At 30.6% G+C, this 24,257-nt stretch overlaps 2 protein-coding genes across 3 annotated transcripts; both read left to right on the top strand.

Moving 5' to 3' along the window:
* Positions 1 to 7,864: 7,864 nt before the first annotated feature.
* LOC148207007 (uncharacterized) lies at positions 7,865 to 11,697 on the top strand. 2 transcript variants are annotated; one of them, XM_088105264.1, is made up of 8 exons: positions 7,868 to 8,112; positions 8,401 to 8,525; positions 8,653 to 8,690; positions 9,361 to 9,471; positions 9,565 to 9,644; positions 10,097 to 10,133; positions 10,876 to 10,917; positions 11,318 to 11,697. In XM_088105264.1, the coding sequence occupies exons 1-8, from the start codon at positions 7,924 to 7,926 to the stop codon at positions 11,407 to 11,409; spliced, it is 714 nt and encodes a 237-aa protein (XP_087961390.1). In that variant the 5' UTR covers positions 7,868 to 7,923; the 3' UTR covers positions 11,410 to 11,697. The 2 variants fall into 2 exon arrangements, with proteins under 2 accessions (XP_087961391.1, XP_087961390.1); XM_088105265.1 differs by lacking the exon at positions 10,097 to 10,133 and having other exon boundaries at positions 7,865 to 8,112.
* Positions 11,698 to 13,413: 1,716 nt separating this feature from the next.
* LOC124834379 (HAD-superfamily hydrolase, subfamily IG, 5'-nucleotidase) lies at positions 13,414 to 23,625 on the top strand. Its single transcript, XM_088105263.1, has 14 exons — positions 13,414 to 13,609; positions 13,687 to 13,720; positions 13,899 to 14,069; positions 14,149 to 14,285; positions 14,368 to 14,517; positions 14,795 to 14,896; positions 15,739 to 15,903; positions 16,173 to 16,283; positions 19,589 to 19,686; positions 20,071 to 20,194; positions 20,357 to 20,446; positions 21,474 to 21,518; positions 22,436 to 22,756; positions 23,335 to 23,625. Exons 1-14 carry the CDS (start codon positions 13,559 to 13,561, stop codon positions 23,362 to 23,364), a joined length of 1,629 nt encoding a protein of 542 aa, XP_087961389.1. The 5' UTR covers positions 13,414 to 13,558; the 3' UTR covers positions 23,365 to 23,625.
* The last annotated feature ends 632 nt before the right edge of the window (positions 23,626 to 24,257 follow it).

Here is a 24,257-nt window from a genome sequence, read left to right as displayed (position 1 = left end):
ACACACATACCTCTGCACTTTTCTGGTGGGTCCCAAGCCATTCTTCTTGCTTGTTATTCTTGATGTGCGTATGAAACCACTTTCTGTAATTGATGACGAAAAAATTGCTTCAAATGGAGACCTTGGCCTCTAGCGGCAGGAGTGATTAATTTGCTTATTAGTCGTCTTTGAAGCCTATCTTATCTTCTCTAAGTGGCGTGCTTAACTTAATCCAATTCATTTCTTGTAGATTAACAATGTTACATCACATCCACCGACATGTCTTGTGGGCCCAATCAACATGTGAGCTGGTTTGTCGATTAGCCTGAACAAAATAAACGATAATATATATAAATTTATTTATTTATTTATTTAATAATAAAAATGATTTTGATTGAGGTACAAACAGAAGTAATTGTTTGTTAAGTAACCAGAAGCTATCATCTTCTGATTTGTTGTTGCTTGTTTATAAAGTGAAATATGAGAGTTTTGGGCCTAGTTGCCAAAATTAAGGAGCTTGGGCGGTTTATGGCGTTATTGATAGGTATTAAGAAACAGTTGCACAAGAGATACGCGTTAAAAAAACGACTCTTTATTCAGCCAGCTTGGATTGATTGACTCACTGCCTTCAACGCTGCTTGCTTCAATCTAATCTTTTTCCTTCCATAAGAATGCCAAAGGACAAACCATCAAACAATATTTTCAGCATTAAGTATTTTTACTCACATTATTAAAATCGCATCTCTCATTTTTTTTACTCACATATAATATACGTTAGACGTCTTATTAATATATAAATATGATCCAGCTGAGTACTTAAAATCTTTACAAAATAACAGCTATAAAAGTTTAAAATATTTTAAAAGACTGGGATTTAATATTTGTTTAAATACATTCAATCTTTAAAAATCTATAAATACTCTTAATTAAATTAATATTTCTTAATTTTAAAAGCTATAGAGCTACTAACTTTATCTATACTATCACTCCTCGCTCACGTATTTGTCTATACTAGGATCTTAGATTCTAAAATGAGTGGAAAATAAAGAAAAAGGAAAAACTTTGAAAAATAAGAACACGAATGTTTTTCACCTAGGCTTCTGTATTTTTAAAAACTCATTTTTCAGAATTTTAACCTTTCTGAATAATAATAATAAAAACATCCAAATATTATTTATATATATATATATATATATATATATATATATATATATATATATATATATATATATATATATATATATATATATATATATATATATATATATATATATATATATATATATATATATATATATATATATATATATATACACACACACACACACACACGTATATATTCTCACAATAGTAATCACTTAAACTTAATCCCAGCAATTAATTATTCTTTCCTTTTTTAATTAAGGGATTGACACGTTCATTTCACAGGGTTAGATACCAGTATATTTTACAAATATTTAATTACAATGTTTATTTCTCAATAATAAAGTTTTTGGCACAACTAAATTTATATATTTATTAAATGTCAAGTTTTAAAAATACTAATTTTTCAGGTTTTTTCTAGAATTACCAAAAACTCATCAATGAATTTTTAATATGCTTATAGATTGGGATCACAGACAGAATTTACCCAATATGAAAACAAGTACAACACTGTAAATATTTTCGATATTTTTCCAGCTATATTTAAAATTTTATACTTGATATATATGTAGAGAGAAAAATTAGTATTGTTTATTTGGTACGTGACAAAATTTGGTAAGAGTGCAAATATCATCACTTTAAAAATTTGGTACGTGACAAATTAAAATAGTTTCTTTTACTTATTTGAGTTCCTATTTCAATACTAAAAAAAATACAACATTATTTCTCTCATTTGATAAGAGAGAAATGGAAATTGCGAAAAAAAAAACCAGCATTCTCAAATCATACTAAATAATCATCAATTTATAATATAACATTGAAGTTTAACCAGTTTTATTTACTCACTTCATATTCTAATACTCAAATAAAAAAATACAATATTATCTCTCTCAACCGATAAGAGATAAATGAAATTTGCACAATAAATCACCACTGTTAAATCATGCAAAAAATTCGTCAATTTAAAATATAAGATTAAAGTGCCAAGTTAACTAATCTCAATATATATCCCTCAACTACAAAATTAAGTCATTGCTTAAAAGTCTAAATTGAAATATAAGAATGAAGTTAATTTCGCTTAATTTATACTTTCAACGAGTCTAGAGAATAAGAAGAGTTGGAGAAAATGATGAACTAAAATATTAAAAGAATTTCCTTAGTGGCATCCAAAAACTCAAATCTCCAACCAAATAACACCAAAAATGAGGTGAAAATTCACCAAATCTTTTCTTTTTAAAACAATTCGAAATACACAAGAGATTACAAGGGGAAAGATGAAAGTTGAAAAAGAGGGGTTGGAGAAGAACTTCCTTACCTTGCACCCGACCAACATATAAGTTCACCATTCTTCTATACTAAAATTATTTCAGTTACAAACAACGCTTTATGCTCATATTGTTTTTAATATGTACACCACCCGGAATTGTTATTCTTACCCCATCAAATTTAAGACAACCATTATTTTATAGTAAAGTCTAAAACTACCCTACTCACAACTCATTACCCACCTTAATTAAATACATAAATAAATTAGAATTTAGACAAAAAATTAAATTTAACTGCCACTATTCAAATTATTCAAGACACTTGTTAAACGAAGTCCTTATTCTTCACGTGCTAATTATTTTAATATTTAATTTTAACGAATATTTTTAATTTGGTTAACTATATATTTCGGCTAATTTATGTACTAACTTTCTGTGGCAGGCTCGTAGCTTATATCTACAAAGTTTAATAGGATCAAGCTGTTATACAAGTTAAAGACTTATGCATATGAATAAAGCAATAGAATATCATTTTAACATATTGCGATAAAATTCGCTATCTATATATTTTAGGTTGTCAAAATTAAAATAGATTTTGGATGTTTATAGCCAAAAAGTTTGTCAGCATCGCCTTAATGAATTACTACTTAACTATTTTTAGTAATTTACTTTATTTTTTACCTAATTAAAGAACTAACTGGTTAAAGTTTGTTTGATTTGAGAAAATGTGTTTTACGTTTTTATTTTAATTTTTACAAGTAAATATAAAGATGCTAAGTTATTTAATTTTATTTTTATTTTTACTTTCAAGTGAATATAAAATAGTAAAAACATAATATATATATATATATATATATATATATATATATATATATATAATATAATATAATATAATATAATATTCGTTACACTTATCTTTAAAATCCCGAAAAACAAAGTAAACAAAATGAGAGGTTTTCAAAATATTATATTTACAATGAGAAAAATATCGAAATTGAATATACCTAGTAAGAGATTAGATAGGCTTTAATGCTTGTAAAAGTTTATGCATATACCTAACGTGTTTTTATTTTATTTTATTTTCATTCAATATAAAATAATTTGACGAGATAACGAGCTTTTATTAAAAATAACTAAGTATTATTTTATTTTTTAGTACTGTTGCGTCTATGAAAATAAACGAGATTTTAATATCTGTAGATTTTTATAAAAATAAGTATTTACTAATTTGATCCAAATTCAATTAGATGTGATTTACGGTGTATTGATATTTCAATTTGGATTATTTGTCCATGTTCAACCTATATTTATATCCGATATTTTATGAATCTTTTATCGATAAAGATCTAATTTATGAGACATTAAAATTTTTATGATGATAGTAATTTATAAAAAATATTCACTTTTTAATATGTATATGTCATATATTAAATATTATTTATTTTCAAAATAAATATATCCAGTATCAGACACATGTCGTATTTATGCACCATAAAACATAATTGTTATTTTAGATGTTTTTTTTTTTCTTTTCCACGTTTTAAACTTTAAACACTGACCAACCATATATAATCTTAGCACCCTTGGTAACGTGAAAAGCATAGACCTACCTATTTGTGAAGCAATTACAATAGCTTCATTCCAATTGTTACCCTTTATCAAGCCATGATGATGGTTGGGTAATGAACAATCTACGCACTCTTTCATACATTATTTGGCTTTTAATGTTGGAGTTTCTTAACTTAGACACTAATTGTTTTTATCAATTCTTAAATAAAACAAAGGTTATCTCCTACGTCAAGTTATAAGCATTTAACTTGGAATCTACATTATTTATACAAGATTAGGGGATTATAATTTAAATAGCCTAAATACATCATAAAAAGTTTTTTTCTTGTCAATAAACAGAATTAATTGATAATCACAAAAAATTAAAGGTAAATTAAATTAATGAAAACAAATATTGGTTAAATACTGAACAATAATATTTAGTAACGGTATAAAAATTTATTGATATGACCAAAAAATTATTTATTTATTTTAAATTATTAAAAAAATCATTCAATAATTATTCCACGATAAAAATTATTAGTAAATACTTACAAATTTTTACTATAATAAAACTTATCAGTAAGTATCACAATATGTCTTTCTTTTCTTTTTTTTTTCTCTTTTTCTTTTCTTCTCTTCTCTCTGTTTTTTTTTCTCTTTCTTATTTTCTTATTTGTATTGTATTCCTTCTTACCATTAACACCTTTTATTACTGTTATTTCATCATTATTTTATTCTCTGTATTCCTCTTCACCGTTAATACCTTTACTGTTACTTCATCATTATTGCACCCCTGATCTGTTATGGTCACTATTGCTTTTATAGTCTTCTTCTTATCTTCTTTCTCTTTTCTTTTTATTATTTTATATTTTTTTCACTCGTCTCATTAATTCATAAACATACTTTATAAGATTTTATTGAAAATTTAGTATCAATTTATTGACATATTGATGAATTTCCAAAAAATATAATTACCGATGAATTATCAAATAATTTTTATTTAATCATATTTAAAACAGAAAATTTGGTGTCTACTTTATCAATGAAAAAAATCATAAAAAAAAAATTTAACTATTAACAAATTTTATTGACATAATTATCAATGAACAGAATAATCCATTAATATTTAAAAGTTTAATTTTATGATGTATTTTGTTGACACATTTTATTTAAAAAATTTGTATTAGTAATTAAAAAAATTTAATTCATCAATAAAATTTGTTAATAAATTTAATTTTATTGACAAAAATTGGTCAATAATTAAATAAATTATATATTAAAATGTTTAAATAAGTTATCATGTTTGAATATAAGAAAAAGAGATAGAGAAGATTTAGAATATTGTCTAAATTTAAAGGAAAAAAAGAAAATATGTTTACTCTATAACATTGTATTAGAAATTTGTTCTTCATATATATTAGTTGCCAATCGTGATCGAGGTGGAATGGAATAACACGCCATTAAAAGTTAGTTTAATAATTAACTAACATCCTATGTGGTTTAACCGTAATGTTTATGCAATAAAAATAATAAATAGAAGTGATAGACACAATGTATAAAATAATAAATCTATCTTTTTTTTTCTTTCTATTGTTATATATTTAAATTTTGAAATATTTTAGATTTAGTTTTTTTTTTAGAGTATGGTTTATGTAAATTCAGACACATAAAATGTAACTCGATATTATAAAGTTTCATAAAAAAAATATGTTAAATACAAATATCACTATATATAAATAAAGAGAAACATAGATAAAAAATAAATGTAGATAGGCATAGGATTTTGAAAATTGTATATAATTGAAGTTTAATTATTTAATTGATGACTTTTTCCAATACAATAAGTAATAAATATTAAAATATGAATATAAATGTAAATGTTAGTTAGTCTATGGAACGTCCCGGCAACTTAAATTACTCCAAACTAAGCACGTTTAACCGTGACGTTTTTATGGGTTAGGTTATCGAAAAGCAAATGCATTTTAATGATATGAGTAGCCAAATCAATCCCTTTAAGCTATCCTTCAACTCTATAGTCTCATACCTATACTTCGTGTCTCTTGCACTAGCGATCATTCCCCGTCCTCGTCAGTGCCCAGGTGTTACATGCCCACCACGCTTCCGCTTTGGTAGCCTAACCCATAAGAACTCCATGGTTAAGTGTGCTTAGTATGGAGTAATTTAGGGATGGATGACCTTCTGGGAAGTTTTCCCAAAAAGTGTGCGAGTGAGGATAAAACACATTGGAAAGCCTCGTGGTAATGTGTGAGGGCAGTCAATATTCCCTGTAAGTTGCCGGGGCGTTACAAGTGGTATCAGAGCCTAGCCTCTCCCAGTATGGTGTGGTTCGAGGACGAACCGTACACCGGAATGAGAAGGATCTAGAGACTGTATAGGTATGAGACTATACAGTTGAGGGATAGCTTAAAGGGATTGATTTGGCTACTCATATCACCAAAATGCATTTGCTTTTCGGTAGCCCAAGCCAAAAAACTTCATGATTAAGCGTGCTTAGCATGAAGTAATTTAGGGACGTTACAGCCTATATCTATAAATATGTAAATTTATTTGAATAATACTTAAATACCACTGTATGATTCTTAAATATATAAAAAATCAAGAATAATTATTATACTTAGAAGTATGAACAAGTTAAATAGATATATAAATTAAACCATACAATTATTATTTAAACTAAAATTATAATAAAAAAGTAATTATTTATTATTATGCTAATGATTTTAATCGTAATAGATAATTAAATATATGAAAAGAGACAAAATTAAGAGTTGTTTTTAATTGCGATATGCATCATGAAGCAAAAGTACGTGATATCATGTGACAACAAGTTGAATATTATTTGTTTAATTTATTTAAACGATGCATGATATATACTATCAAATAATGTCATTGTGATTTAAATATAATGTTTAGGAATAATGTACATGTAAGAAGAAGGTTGCATGTCAAAATTCTTGTATGATTTTATAAACTAATTTGTATATTAAGCAAAATAACATATATTACGTATTAGAGATGTTCTTGCATCAGACCAAATTATATAGGCTAAGATATCATTAAGCAATGAAATAGTGAAAGAATTTGTTTTATAACATAAAATGGGATTTGGATTATAATGAATTCACTCTTATTCTTAATTCTTACTTTTGTGTTGTTGTTGTAAGTTTTTGGACTCGGTAAAATATTAGTTTTTAGAATGATATAATTAATAATATTTTAAAAAACGCTCATCCTAAATCTCATATCAACTTTTGTATTTATAAATGCATTTATAATATAAATAATACATAATTGTGCATGTCAAAATTAAATAATTTTTTTATCATTTTATCATTATCATCTTAAATTTAAGTTAACTTATAATGTTATTTCTATAATTTTTTTTTATCACGAGTGATTATGTGTAGCTAAACATATATAAATACATATTCAAGAACTATACTCAATAAAGTGTACCATGATAATTTATTCTATACTTTCCAGAAAATGTGTTTAAATATATAAAATTCATTATATTTACCAGGGATTTACAATAAACATGAAGATGATGTAAGTGATACTTATACTAAAAACACATGCCTGGTGCTATACAGTTTTATGTTATCAAATACACATTCATGTTAATTATTGGTTATATGATTTTTATTTATATTATACTTATCATCAACATTATTATACTATATCTGAATAATTTACCTCTGTTTATATTTATAAAACATTTTTATCATAGAATTCCATCTTACAGTTTGTTAGATTTTTTTTATTAATATCATCTATATAAATTTTGAAACAGTTCAGCATATACTATGTTTAAAATTAATTTTAACATTTTTACAAATTAATTATTCCGGATAATTTTCTTCGCAATTCATTATGTATCATTCCATATATTGTACACAATCACAATTACTTTCCCAAAAATCTGGAGAGAAGCAATCCAAAGTAATTAGTTGGGGAGAGTGGAATGCGATTCCCTCTTATATCCCGTGCTCCCGTTCCTTTTCTTTCTGCTACCTTCTTTAAATTCAAATCTGCATTTTCTTGCACTAGGGTTTGTCACATGGCTGCTTCACCTTCCGACGACGCGGTTCGCAATGGCGCTTCTTCTGCTTCCTCCGTCATTGACTTCCTTTCCCTCTGTCAAAGCCTCAAGGTGTTTATCTGTAAACGAGCTTTCTATTTTGTAATGTAGTACTTTGTTTTTCAGAAGTGCCGGAGAAATTATCTAGATAAGATCCGATTAATTTCGCTTGCTAAAACTGTCAGAACTAGTTAACCTAAGATTGATTTCAGAATTAAATTTGTTTGTATTGCTTGACTTTAAGTGACTTCAATAAAAGTTAGATTTCACTTGCGTTGCTTCGTCTCGTATTTTGTGCTTTGCCTGCTTTTAATTTGCAGTGTTCTAACTTCTTTGACTTCTGTGTGGTATGTAAAACAGACAACAAAGAGAACAGGGTGGTTACGAAAAGGTGTTAAGAATCCAGAATCTATTGCTGATCACATGTATCGAATGGGTTTGATGGCTTTAATTGCACCAGATGTTCCCGGTTTTGACCGAAACAAGTAAATTCACATTCCTTTTCTATTAGATGATTATACGTTTCTTAATGACTTTATTTTTGTAATGAAATTGACCATAATATAAAGGGAAGTAGGTTTCCTGAAACTTGTTTGTGTTCGCTTATTTCAGGTGCATTAAATTGGCTATTGTTCATGACATCGCAGAAGGTATGCTAATCTGCCACTTGCTTTCAGTTAATTGTCTATGCCTGGTTAAAGTGGTTCTGCAAGCCTAAAGCATTGTTACGAATAATCATATAATATTGTGGACAAATTAGGTTAACTTCTGCTGGAAATGTAAATAAACTTGAAACAGTGGATGAGATTGAGTTTGTGAACAATTTAGGCTAACTTCTTCTAGAAATGTAAATATACTTGAAACAGTGGACGATATCGAGTGAATACAAAGGAAAGTTTAGGTTTGAAATTTGAAATAGATTCGTTATGTAATATATAGTGTTCTAGATGGAAATCCTGACTGCAACAAGTTGTTATGTTATGATGTCAAGCTATCAGTGATCTACAAACTAATGTACATTATTGCACATGCATTTCTGCCTTCTATTTTACTGTTTTAATGTTTCACACGATGAGAACTTGATAAATGCCAAAACTACTAGAAATCCACATGTGTAAATTTGTTTTACTTAGTACTACATCTAATTCACAATGCTTTCATAACCCCTATTTTGGGTTTACTATGGAAGCATAATTTGAGTTTTCAAGTTATTAGAAGCTTTAATATAAGTGTTTTACAATATCATCATATCTCTCATGCCTTCTCATCAGAGATCAGGTTTGCAGTTTCATTTGTTCACTTTGGTGCTTTGTTTAACAGCAATTGTTGGAGACATAACGCCAATGGATGGCGTGTCTAAAAAGGAAAAAACTTATCTTGAAAAAACAGCATTAGATCAAATGTGTAAAGTACTCGGAGGAGGATCTGCAGGTATTTTTCACTCTGTAGTCTGTACATGAGTTTGTTAATGTGAGGATGGAGAAAACTCACTCCTTGGTTTTTATTTGAATTTTCATATTGAAGCGACGGAAATAACTGAGTTGTGGATGGAGTATGAATCAAATTTTTCTCTAGAAGCTAAATTCGTCAAGGACCTTGACAAGGTTGGTGGCTTTTTTGACTTTTGTGTAATTTGGTGCCTATGTGATCAATAGGTCCTCATGAGGGGAATATAGAGAGTAAAGAGCAAAAGTGGAAAGTGGGGGAATGGGAAAGGGCTGTTCCATTTGGAGGGGGGAAAGGGGAAGGGATTGTAGGGTTTATTGGACTTATCCTGAGAACTTGCCGTGTCCCATCCAAGTGAGCTAGGCTCAGGATTACTTTTTGATTCATTTTAATAATGAGATATTGTGATTCATGACTTATGTTAATTGAAAGGGAAAAGATGATATAATATGTGATACTGCTTTTCCTCTATCGCATTTATTGTTAATATTCTATCAGGCAGATGATTTTAATTTATTTAAAATTATTGTCACATTTTTGCCTGAATGCCTTGGAGTCTTGCCATATTTACAACTAGTTATCCCGATTCTCTAAATTCTGTTCCATACAGGTTGAGATGATACTCCAAGCTTTGGAATACGAAGATGGTGAGACAATTTTTTGAATTTTATTTTTCTTCTTATCTTTTAACTTTGTTATGATCATATTCAGGCCTTTTTAAATCATTTGGATAGTTTGACAATTCTTATAATAAATATCTACAAATTAATCTATATATGTTCAAGGAATTTGTATAAGAGAAGTGATGTTGAGTTTTGGGCACATGGTTTCCTGGACCAAGTGGATGGCCTCAATAATTAAGACAAGCTTGGTGGAGGGTCAGAGGCACGACAACTTATGAGTTTTATTATGCTCCTTAACAGATTAGCAACTATATCTAATATTTTGGCTAGAATTTTTCGGAATTTGTTATCTATAGGATATCATTGATGATATGTTATATTAAAATAAGAATGATGAGGGCAAACAACTGTTTAACTGCGCATTCATATATCTTTTATACAAATGTTCCTAATCAGTAATTTTATGCAGTGTTGGGCCTTTTTCATAGAATTTAAAAAATAATAACCTTATATGTTTCTTCTTCGGTTAGATTGAATAGGATATCCTTTACCATCTACTTATATGATGGGTTGACTTCTCTGTTGTAATGATATTGTGGGGAATAATACAGGTTGCATCCTACTGGTTTTTAATTCTAGTACATGTTGCATTTAGAGTTAAAACTTTATATTAGTATACACTGAAATCAAGGGGTATTTTGGTTATTTTTTTCACTGTTATAATACTGGTTTAGATATTCTGAATTTTCTTTCTTGACTTTTGCAGGGCAGGGAAAAAATTTGGAAGAATTTTTCCGGTCAACTGCTGGTATGAATTTTTTTCAAAGTGTGGTTTATTACTTTGTATTCGGAAATTGAAAGATTGAAGCTAGATATTACGTGGTTTGTTAATAAGAAGAAATTACACATTTATGATTTTCTCTTACCTGTCCTTTTTTGTGTGTGGAACAACAATGTTAAGCCTCGGCAGTAACTGCTTGCTAACATGAGATTGATTGTCATATATAACATCTCAAAATCGACATTTCTAAGTCGCTTACTTGATTTGTGAATTTATCCCATGACTTTGATATTCTGCATATTTTAGTTCACTTGGTAAGGAGTTGATCTTGGATTGGAATGATTGATTTTTCACCTGTTTACGAAGTATCCATTTTCTGCTTTTTATGGTTAGATAATGTGTTTGGGAAAATTTTACCCTATTGCAGGGAAGTTCCAGACTGAAACTGGCAAAGCTTGGGCATCAGAGATAGTATCGAGAAGGAAGAATCCATTCTCCATTACGGATCGTCCTGTGTAGATAAGAGGTTGTATTTGGTTTGTTGCGAGTCTTCTGTTCTTTTGTTCACTTGACAAGAAAGATGAGTAATAGGGGTTGGAGGTCTGCATAGCATGAACTGCAGACCACCTAATAAGTAGAAGCTTTTCATGAAGCAACAAATGGTTAATTTCCCTAGGAAATTTAGTGTCTCAGTATAATCAAATTTGTTCAACTGGCTTTATGGTTTAGGAAACGAATATGCAATGAAGCCCTTGCGCTTATAGGGCAGCTACAACTAAAATAAAAAAGGCTGTTTTTTTCCTGCAACTTATCAATTTTTTTCTTACATCCCATCAAAGTTTCTGGAAAATCTTATCCAGAATAGAATTGGGTGAGCGTCTTTAAAAAAAAAATGTTTCCGAAATTGATTTAGTAAAAACAGCCAATAGAAAATGCATTTCATTAACTATTTTTTAACTTCTGAATTTTAAGATGTTTTAATCATATTGTTTGATATAATGAGGGCTATGCTAGATGTATAAAATTCTGCATCGCACTTTTTTTAAAAGAATATTTAATTATAATTTCAATAGTTAAATATACTATCTTATGTACGATAGTTCTTTAAAGTTATCGAACATTAGAAACCTAGGACCAAAAGAAAAATGTAAGGATACACCAAATTATTTGAAAACGGAATTCGTTGTGAACTAAATTCTTGGAAGTGTTAAAATTAAAAATAAAGTTAATGAAGTGTAGCTTTGTCTGTCACACTAGTGATAGAAAAATGAAACTAGTAACATTGTTTTAATACTTAAACATCCATTATTGTTTTAATGTTTGAACTTGATTATTTATTACTTTACTACTTAAACTTAGATTATTTTACGGAAGTAGATGCAAAGACTCAAAAAAAATTGACATTTTAAAAGTAATAATAGTTCAAAAATAATGAAATTTAATTATTTTAATATTAACAAGTTTTAATATAAATAATTTTATCATGAATTAGTTATATTATTTTTAAAATATATAATATCTTTAGAAACTTTTTTTTAAGTCTTTTGGTTGATTTAATTGTAATTTCTGGATTTTGAAATTAAAAAAATAAATTTGTTTGTATTTTTTTTATTCTTGTGATTTAATTTTATTATGTATTCTTCAATAAATGTAATAAATTTAATTTCACTTCTTCGAATGAATTTATAAAGTGATCAATTTATAAAATAATAATTACATTGTAAAATTAAAGTGTGTTTGTATATATATATATATATATATATATATATATATATATATATATATATATATATATATATATATATATATATATATATAACCAATTTCCTTTTATTTTGTTTCCATATGTAATTATCTTCTTTTTTAATATCTTCATCCTACAATGAATTTATCTTGATCTCTTTGAATGTATTTATCATTGCATTTTTTTTTAGTCTCTCAATTTCAATATGTCGCCTAGAGATGTTTCACACACCTTTTATAATTAGGTGAAAATAATTTTTCTTAATATTTTAAATTATTTTTACTTTTTTTATTTATATTTATATTTAATTATGTATTCATCTCATGTTAAAAACAACTTCACACTATAATTTAAATTGTTTATTAAATATAAACATAGTTTATATATTTAATTTTTAAATACAGTAGACTTTTTAATGTTAAAGAATCTACTCATTCCTTTTAATGTAGAATTATAATTATAATTATAAACAAACAAATAAATACTTATTTAGTTATATTATTATTTATGAATTTTCTTACCTTTATTTTTATTCTATCTCTTGTGCGTAATATCATTATTCCTTTTTGTTTTTTTGTCTTTTTAATTAATTTTTGGTGGCAGGAAAAAAAATCATCTATAATCACATACTACACTGAATAAAATATACATTTTGTTTTATTAATTTTAACACTTTTACCTGAAAGATAAAAACATAAATGAAGAGCAAAACGTTTAAACCGGATAGTTCAATTTTCAGGAACCGGAGAAGATTAATAGTGGTTGTCTAAAAACTAAAGCTCGTTGGGAATAGGCGCGTAAAAGCAAGGGCACGTTCTTCGCGCTTTCTGACCATACACATACTTTTCCTAATACGGACACAAAAGCTCCTTTTTCTTCCTCAATCTTGATTGAACTCTGCACGTAACTCTAAAGCCCAATCAAATGGCCTCTCTTCGTATTCGTACCGGTCTCCCTCTCTGTTTCTCCATACACGTATGTATAACGCTACACTACTCTCATTCATTCTCCTTCAACCACATTCATTCATTTTTCTCTTTCATTCTTCACAGCGGACGTTGCTTTCACCTTCTCCACTCCACCAAGGTCTTTTTTCCTATCGTCACTTTCTTTCTTAGACTTTTACCTACTACTTATTATTATGCCTTTTACCTGTTTGTGTTTTTTAATCAGTAAACTAACAGTAGAAATAGAAAAAAATTAATATCGAATCGCGCTTAACCATTGCGTCAGAAACCGTTTTGCTGATACGTGTATAATTCAGGGTTTTCGGGAAGCTCTCGAAGCTACAGCGTCGTTGAATCTTCGCAACATTGTTTACTGAAGCCCGATGAGGAAGAGATATCCGTACTCCGTAGCGAATTCGAAGCCGTCAAACAGAGTTTTCTCGCTATTCCAGATGCGTTCAGAAGAATGCCCAAAATGAATCCTAAAGGTTTGTTGCTTTAATATTTCTTTTCGGAATTATGTTGATAGTTTTTTTTTTTTTTTTAATCTTATGTTTATTTGATTAGGCATATATGTGAATAGGAACTTGAGATTGGATAAATTGCAAGTTTATGGATTCGACTATGATTACACTTTGGCGCATTACTCGTCGCATTTGCAGACTTTGATTTACGACCTTGCCAAGGAGTATTTGGTTGGTGAGGTTAGCTCTTATACAACGCGCTCTGGCTGTGCGTTTTTATTGCTGTGGTTCGTTTCCTTACTTGTCTTGTTTCTTCTTTCAGCTTAGGTATCCGGAGGTTTGCTTGAGTTTTAAATATGATCCAACTTTCCCCATTAGAGGCCTATACTATGATAAGGCAAAAGGGTGCCTCATGAAGCTGGATTTCTTTGGTTCAATTGAGCTGGATGAATGCTTCTATGGTAGACGGAAGGTATTTGGAACTCATTGTTTTGTTTCATTGGCAGTTGAACGCACCTCTCTATAACTTGGTTTTAAACTCCATGAAATGTTTCCATGGTTCTGAAAATTCACATACAGTTGGCACTGTGAATTTTATTTTATAGATTGCACGAGTACAAATGAAATGGTAGTTATATTTGACAAACGTCAGCCAGCATAGTTTGTCTGTTTTTTCATATATTAAAATAGTGCCAGTAAAAGAGATTTCTTTTTATGCGTTGATTTCTTTCCATTGAATAATTTTTCAGCTAAGTCAAAAGGAAATACATGAGATATATGGCACTCGACATATTGGTCGTGATCAAGCTCGATCACTTGTTGGTTTGATGGATTTCTTCTGCTTTAGTGAGGTTAGATCCTTGTATCCTGTTAATAAATAATAATTTCTGCTTTTGTATTGTGTAATGTTGGAGCTTTACCTCAATGAACTTTTATGCTGAGTTTTGTACTCTTCTTCATATGTCAAAGAAGATTATTGTTATTTCGTGTATACATGTCATAAAGTTGCGCACACAAATAATTGATTTGCATTCAGAATGGCCATACTGCAGTATCTTTCTGTCTTTGATTTGAGCCACTACAACACATGAAGCAGCCATAGGATGTAGGGAAAAATTAAATCTCGTAAGATAAAAAGTTACTTCCTTCCAGGGCACAATTTTTAAATATTTGTCTGATGATTAGATATTTTTCTTTTTTGAAATAAAAACCAAAAAAGTAGTTTTGATTAGATATTTTTTATTTTTGAAAAAGAAACCAAAAAAGTAGTTTTGGTGCTTAGTTGCTTTTCCAATAATAAGCTAATATCAAAGCAAAAGTATCGTTTTCAAAAGTTTATCCAAATGTACGCACCCTTATTGAGACTTGACCTAGTATATTCAATCCTAATTGCCCTTGCTTCTTCAATTGACCATTTATTATGTTGTTGACGGTTGCACTCAAAGTGATAGAGACCTTCTTAGACTGTCTAGGAAAGCTATACCACTATTGCAAGCAAGAACTATGTTGCCAATTTTTGAAATTACAGAACTTTCATTTTAAGGGAAGGCTCCTTGTATGGAGTTGATTCACTTGGAAATTTGAAAAATCTACTGAAAGCTAAAATATCCTCCAATTTCATTTGCCTCTTCTTGGACGAAGTCTCTTTCTATCCTAGGGTTGAGAACTGATTGTTTGCGTTGTTGCTCTGTAGGCATGCCTTCTTGCAGACATAGTGCAGTACTTTGTTGATGCTAAGCTAGAATTCGATCCTTCCTATGTATATGAAGATGTTGTTCGTGCAATTGAACATGTCCATCGAAGTGGCCTGGTTCATCGAGGAATTCTATCTGATCCACGTAGATACTTGGTGAAAAATGTAAGTTCAAATCAACCATTTTGTTCATTTCCTTTAATTGGTATCAATGAATGTGTTGAATGGATGCTGCAATAAGTGGTCATAATATGAGCAAAATGCTATCTCAGGGTCTATTATCTTAATCCATTTAAGTTTTATTTTGACTGTTGTACTATCTATTATCAAGGTAGACATTGTTTCTTCCTGTTGTCTTATTAACAGATTGAATTATTTTATTCTCCTATTGAGAGTTTGTGGCTTTATTTTTTTCTTTGTGATGAATATTTCAGGGAAAGATATTACATTTTCTTAAGATGCTAAGGGAGCGAGGGAAGAAGCTTTTCTTATTGACTAATTCTCCTTATTACTTTGTGGATGGAGGAATGCGTTTTATGTTAGAGGTATTTAACAGAAAGGAAACTGTATCATGCATTTTGTCTTCAGGTGTAAGTAATTATCTGGTCTCTATAGTTATAAAAATTTTCCTTCCTATTCTTAAAATTATCCCCTTTTAGTGTAGTCTCTAAACACAACATTTTAATCCCTTTTAGTCCATATAGGGAGGACTAAAAGGTATTCAAAGTTATATGCACAGGGACTAAAAGAGGATATTTTCAAGGATAAGGACTAGAAGGAAATATTTTTGTAACTATAGGTACCAAATCAATAATTAGACATGTGAGAAAATGAGAAAAGAAATTAAGTATCACAACTTTCTAATATACGTGGAAGGATAATAAACAGTAAAGGCTTCTATTTCTGACAAACCTATGAATTTTTATTATGACTTCATTCCCACTTTACCAGTTGATGTTGTCCAATTATGGTCGACACAGATGAAAATCACATGGTTCAATTGATTCAACAGCTTCAAAGCTCCATCTCTAAAATACATATGCAAACTATTATTCAAATAATGCAAAAACAGTATTGGTAGAATAATGAATGTGGTCAGTTCTAACTATTATAATGATTGTAATTTACATTTACATTACATGATGAAGGAATCTGGAATGGAGATCCTCTGTACTTTTCAGTTTTCTTGCGGATTGTGTGCATTACTTCTATGAGAAATAGAGAAGATTGGGAGAAAATATCCCTTGTGTATTTTGCATACACATAGGGTAATTTATTTATATTGTAAGATATGAGCCAATGCCCTTAATACAGAATAGACTAAGCAAATAACAGAAACACACATCTTAACATCTAACACTCCCCCTCAAGCTGGAGCATATAAATCATATGTTCCAAGCTTGTTACAAAGATAATCAATTCTAGGTCCTCGTAAGGTAAGGACTTAGTGAATATGTCTGCCAACTGGTTGCTTGAGTTAACAAACTCAGTCTTGATATCTCCGGATATGATTTTTTCTCGAATGAAATGACAATCAACTTCAATGTGTTTGGTTCTCTCATGGAAGACAGGGTTAGAGCTAATATGGAGAGCAGCTTGATTATCACATATAAGTATCATGTGAGTGACGTCTCCAAATTTCAATTCACTAAGCAATTGTTTAAGCCACACAAGCTCGCAAGTAGCTGATGCCATAGCTCTATATTCTGCTTCTGCACTGGACCTTGCCACAACACTTTGCTTCTTACTTTTCCAAGATATCAGGTTGCTACCAACAGAGACACAATATCTAGAAGTAGACCTCCTATCAGAAGGGGAACCAGCCCAATCAGCATCTGAATAACAAACAATTTTTGTATCGTTGTTAGGGCCATATAGCAAACCTTTTCCAGGTGATCTTTTAATATATTTCAGTATGCGAACAACTGCATCCCAATGGTCTTCACATGGGGAGTTTAGAAATTGACTCACCACACTAACTGCGAAGGAAATATCAGGACGCGTAACAGTAAGATAGTTTAATTTACCAACTAGTCTTCTGTACCGTTCAGGATCTGAGAAAGGCTCCCCCTGATTTGGTAGGAGTTTGATGTTAGGGTCCATAGGTGTCTCAACAGATTTACAGTTCATTAACCCTGTTTCCTCCAAGATGTCTAACGCATACTTCCTCTGAGATATGACAATACCATCATTGGATTGTGCTACTTCAATACCCAAAAAGTACCGGAGTTTGCCAAGATCTTTGGTTTGAAAATGATGACAAAGGTGTTGTTTCATCTGAGAGATGCCAAGATAGTCGCTTCCTGTGAGAACAATATCATCGACATACACTATTAAGTAGATACATCCAGCACTCGAGTGGCGATAGAACACTGAATGATCCGCTTCACTGCGAGACATACCAAATTGTTGAACAACACAACTGAATTTACCAAACCAGGCCCGAGGAGACTGTTAGGCCATATAAGGATTTGCGAAGACGACATACCAATCCAGATGACTCCCCCTGAGCAACAAAGCCAGGCGGTTGCTCCATATAAATTTCTTCATGCAAATCACCATTGAGGAAAGCATTTTTGACATCAAGTTGGTAAAAAGGCCATTGTCGAAGAGCGGCCATGGCAATGAAGAGGCGAACAGAGGTCAATTTTGCCACTGGAGAAAAAGTATCACCATAATCCAAACCAAAAATCTGTGTGTAGCCTTTGGCAACCAGTCGAGCTTTCAGACGATCAATCGTGCCATCAGGACCAACCTTGATAGCATACACCCACCTGCAACCAACAACAGACTTTCCAGATGGTAATTGGACCAGCTCCCAAGTTCCACTTTCCTGTAAAGCACTTAATTCATCCATCATAGCTTGACGCCAACCAGGATGAGTTAAGGCATCACTCACAGATTTGGGAATTGACACAGAAGAAATGGATGAGAGACAAGTATAAAAAGATGGAGATAATCTGTGGTAATTAAGAACAGTATAATGGGGGGAAGGGTTACGGGTAGAGCGTATACCTTTACGGAGGGCAATAGGCAAGTCAGACTCAGTTGCTGGAGCCGGAGGACACACATGAGGCGGCACCGGAAGTGAGTCATGAGGGAGACGATTACGGCGACTATAAACCTAAAGGGGTGGAGGTGAAGGATGATCCTGTGGTGAATGAGAGTCTAAAGAAGGAGAAGACAAAATGGGTGGAGCATCACCAGGAGGATCACATATAAGAGGAATATCAACAGTAACAGGGAGAGGTACAGAACTAGAAGATAGATGCGAAAATATATTTCAAATTTTGTGAGAATATTGTGGATGATAAAGGAGTTACGGTATTCTACTTCATTGTAAGGCATATATATCCACAAACCTTAGCACGGTGCTCACATTTATTAGCAGATTGTGCTTTATCAGGTTAAAATGTGGCAAACCAATTACATTTAATAGTAGTTTGATATGAGGGTCACATGCGTCAGTTCTATATTTTTCCACGATGTCATTTGTTGTAGCCGTTGACTATAACCTGGGTTTCTCTCTATGACCTAATTTCAGTTATCTCACTGTTAATCCTTTAGTGTTTTGGAGTAAAATTATCGTGTTCTGAGATCTACCTGTGCTCATGAACGAGAATATGGAATATAATTTAGACTTGCCCTTAACTTTTTTAAAGGGAAGGGAACGTATATGGCGGAGTTATGGTATAGTACACGTAGTACTTAGATGGCAGTCAGGTCTCTTAAATTGTTTGGTTGAAAGTTCCCTACTTATTTTTAAATGTAATTTTTGTGTTTCATGATTGTTTAGCACTTATCATTTCTGGACATAATTTCCTTGAGTTTATTCTTGACTGTTGATTAGGATTCTATGGATTGTAGAGACTCCTGGACGGAATTGTTTGATGTTGTGATTGCTAAGGCCAATAAACCGCAATTTTATACATCTGAGCATCCATTCCGGTTTGTATCCCTTACATGTAATTTTATCATGTGATATGGAGCTTGTTTTCTATTCTAACTTAATTCTTCTTATTCTGATTCTGGTCTATTTTTTAGTAAAGGATACTTGGGAGTCACATTGTGCTATAGGCCTTTTATTTATTTTTATTAAAAACATAATAAAACTGACTTCGGGACGAGATCATTTAAATGTGGCTTTATTTAGGATTCAGTGATTGAAGAACTGGTAGAAACAAATAATTTTCCTGACATGTAGCTAACGTGGATATTTTCTTTTGCGAATCATTTTTGGCTAATTATTTATTTTCATTATTATCTCTTTGAATTTATATTCTTAAATTTTGAATTTTTTGAAAAGGTCCTGAAACCTGCTCTTTCACGCAGTTGTTACGACACGGAGAAGGACACATTAACTTTTACCAAGGTTGATGAATTTCTTCCAGGTAAAATTTATTATCATGGATGCCTGAAATCCTTTCTCAGAATAACCAAGTGGAACGGCCCAGAGGTATGCTTTATTTGATGTCTGATAATAAACCATTGTATGCAATATTTCCATTTACTTACATGAATTTTACGATGATTGTTAATTATAAAACAAATATGGAATTTGACATAAATATTTTTTCACATGGAATCCCTAAATCCTAATATTCACATTTTTAATTAGGTGATATATTTTGGAGATCATCTATTTAGCGACTTGAGAGGGCCATCAAAGGCAGGTTGGCGTACAGCAGCAATCATCCATGAACTAGAGGCATGTGTGCCATCTAATCCATTTTCTCGTAGATTTTAGAGCTTGCTTGTCATTATTTCTCATGACTTCTGATAAATAGATCAAAGTTGGCATTCCTCCTTCTGTGGGTTCTTAAATATGACTCCCTAGAAAACAGGCATGAAAATGTCGTATCATATTATGTTTGCTGAGGCCAAATATGTACAAGTTTAGATATTTTGTGTGGTCGGGCTTCCAACGAGGTTAGTTCATTTATCAGCATTCGTGATGGCTCTCATTATACTTGCCTGAGTTTGTGAAACTAAAATCTGAGTCTTAGATGAGCTGTATGTGTGAAACATGAACTCTGATTTACATAGGAGGCTCTCTCTCTTATCAGCCTGGCTTGTGAGTGTTGGTTCTCCTTATAAGTGGCACCAGCACTGTAGCTTGGTTTACCATTGCCAGTGTGTGTAGGCCTCTTGCTTACTTGTCCATACTGAGAGGTAGTGCAAATCCCCTAGTGGCTGGGTGTAAGACACAGAACTCCATCGGCAGTGAGTTCTCTCTAATAGAGAGGCTTAGCTTCAGTAAATAGTCACTAGGTTTTTTGCATCATTGTGCTTGTTTTGTTCTTCATTTATTATTATATTGTCTCCTTAGACAATGACAATGACATTTATTTTCTTATTGTTGAAGATTTTTTTTTTTTGGTCATTTATATGAAAACTGACCTTATCAAAAGTAAAATTTAATTTGCCGTTCCTGTACGTGTGATGATGGTCGTTATGAATGTAAAAACAGTTGTAGTTGAGTCAAGTCTTTAATGTGTCAGTTGGTTACACAGTTGCTAAAGATGAATATCAATCTTTAGAATTCCAGTTGGTTATGCAGTTGCTACATTATTAATATAATTGTGCTTGGTAATTTTTTTTAAAGTTAAATTATGCTTGTTGAATGCTCCTTCAAATTTATATGTTTCTTAATTAGGATCTGATGCATGTAGAACTTTTGTCATAGTTAACATCAGAACACAGACATTTATGAATTTGCTTCTTTAACAATGCAGAGCGAAATTCAAATGCAAAATGAAGATACCTACCGTTCTGAGCTGGTAACTTCACGTTTTTGTTCATACTGACATTACTTCTCTACAACTTCATACTTATTAGTTCATAAACTGTCGATGTTTTCCTGTTATTTTCCATGAGTGGTTGTATTGTATTGAAGACTCGGTGACTCACCAACTAAAAACTATTTTACTCTTATAAGAGCTTGAGGTGTGAGTGATTCAGAAGAATTTTGGGATCAGTAGTAGTTCATGCAAATGTTGTTATTTATCTTGCATACTGAGATTTCATAAAATTAAAATTGCTAACATAATTATATCAATCAAGTAGCTACTGGTATAAACGTATTATTATTTTCCATAGAGTTTAATTGTAATTTACTTGTTTGTTGCCTGCTCTTAGTAAACACTGACAAATTATTACTTTTCAGACACTTTCCTGAATTAGGAATGAATAGTAATATAAAAATTTGTTATGGAGATTGAGCCAATTTATTGATTATGAGTCCATTTTATACCTCACTATACGTACATGATTGTAGTTTAAGAGTTGTGATATAAATTACAACTTCATGTTTTTGCGGAGTGAAATGCTAGAAACAGATTTTTAAGAATTAAATCAATTTAGTGTTTAGTGTAGTCTTCCTTCTTTATGAGTTTGCTTGTGTGCTGTAAGAAAATAGTCACAGTTCTCTGCCTTCCAAGTTAAAATCGCAGATGTTCTGAAACCTCTGGACATTATGAAAGTGTTTTTATAACTACACAAATAATTAATAGAATTTGTGTCAAACATTTTAATTTAATACTATTGAAAAGAAAGGTTTACATGAATGTTTTAATATTTCTTAACTTATTATAGAAGGTAAAAAGAGTCTGTTTGGTTGAGTAACAGTATAATTTATTTCTTTATCTACTGTTAGAGCTGTCAATTTTTATGCATTGTGTCCTGTTGAAAAATGCAGGCAAAGTTTCATATAATACAAGAATTACTTGGTAAATTGCACGCAACGGCATGTAGTAGCGTGAGAACTCCAGCTTTCAATTCACTTCTGGAAGAACTTAATGTGGAGAGACAAAAAACACGCAGCAAGATGAAGACGATTTTTAATAGATGTTTTGGAGCAACCTTCCAGACTAGCACAGGACAAGAATCTGCTTTTGCATATCACATCCACCAGTATGCAGATGTTTATACCAGTAAGCCGGAGAATTTTCTTTTGCATTCACCTGAAGCATGGCTTTATGTTCCATTTGATGTCAAGATCATGCCTCATCATGTGAAGGTAATCCATTTCTTAATAGTAGTTAATGTCACTTAACCACATGCCATAAAAACCGAAGAATTTTCTTCAGTTATCCCATGCATCCTGTTCTTGGATTTAGTGTTTGTAAAGATCGGTTTGTTTCTGAAAAATCATGGATTTGTTGAGTTATAAACTTGTCTCTAAACTTTAGCTATTGAAAAAGTGCAAAACATTCCCTGTAACTTAGTACTGACTTTATAGGTACGAATGATCTAAAATGAATGTGGAATTGCCTAGTAATTATTACAATTACGTTTAATTTGAACTATGTTCCACTGTGTCGGGGCTGAATTCTATCTGCTTGTTGGTCCCTCGCATATGCTGGCTGCCATTATTCAATAGTTGCTGAAAACACCATTTAAGAATATATTAGTCACCCTAGCTAGGGAAGGCGTTATATTCTTATCGTATTTTAGTTTAATTAACGCCTCGATGGTTTGGCAGTTTGCAAGGTTGGTAACGGATTTGCTTGCATTGCAATACAAGAATAATGTTACAAATTTCCTGTTTCGGCCTACTTTTTCTTTAATTTAATCCTTGCTTATCCTCTTTTTTAGGTTCCTTCAAGCTTGTTGAAAACTGGATGAACTGCCCTCCAAATCATTCAAACTAATAGTGGCAGTCCGCGGTTCTAATATCGGAATAATGACGTGACAAATCAAGTAAGCATTTAATTTATGAGAGGGACTACTGGAAGACAATTGCTGCTGTAGAAACGTCCATTCAATTTTATTCTTTTGTTCTTCATTCCCTAATTTCTTCTTGCCACAGCTAACTTTGTCTCGCGTGCTTTAATTGATTATTAACAGAGAAAGAAAGTAGAAAATGAGCCCTAGGGTTTATTTCTATATGCTAATTATTCATTATGTGAGACTGTTTATTTGAAAACAACTTATAACTATTAAATTTTTATGAAAAATAATTCATTAATGAGATTAAAAATAATAATATAATGACACTGACCATGATTTTGATAGTGATCACAGAAATGATAGTGGATTTTCTTACACGTTTTATACTCTCTAATATATCCCTAATCTAAGGAATTTTTTTTTATTTCTTTATCTGTATCCATTCTTGCTCATATCATTTATTCTATGTGATGACTTTACATTCTTACCTTAAATTTAATTTTTTTTAAATGATATTTCAAGTTTAAATAAAACAACATAAAAATGAATAAACTATGTAAATATTATTAAATAAATATTAAAACAAAAATTAATATTTTAATATGTAAGATGATTAAAATTATTACAACAATTAAATTTTGACTCAATGGCATAGAATAACATAACAAAAATAAGAGCACCTGTATTTTCGTTAGTGGTAATAAATATTTTAATAAAAACTATAAAACATGTTGAAAATACTTATATTTGGTTGCAGATTTTGGTTGGGTAAATATTTTTTTGGAATTATTAACAAATAATTTTAAATTGAAAAGAAAATTCACAAATTAAAATTAAAACTAACATGT

The sequence above is a fragment of the Vigna umbellata genome, chromosome 1 (assembly GCF_029865625.1).
Source record: "Vigna umbellata cultivar VRB3 chromosome 1, Vumbellata_1.0, whole genome shotgun sequence".
NCBI classification, from domain to species: Eukaryota; Viridiplantae; Streptophyta; class Magnoliopsida; order Fabales; family Fabaceae; genus Vigna; species Vigna umbellata.
This window is presented reverse-complemented; position numbering and strand designations above follow the sequence as displayed.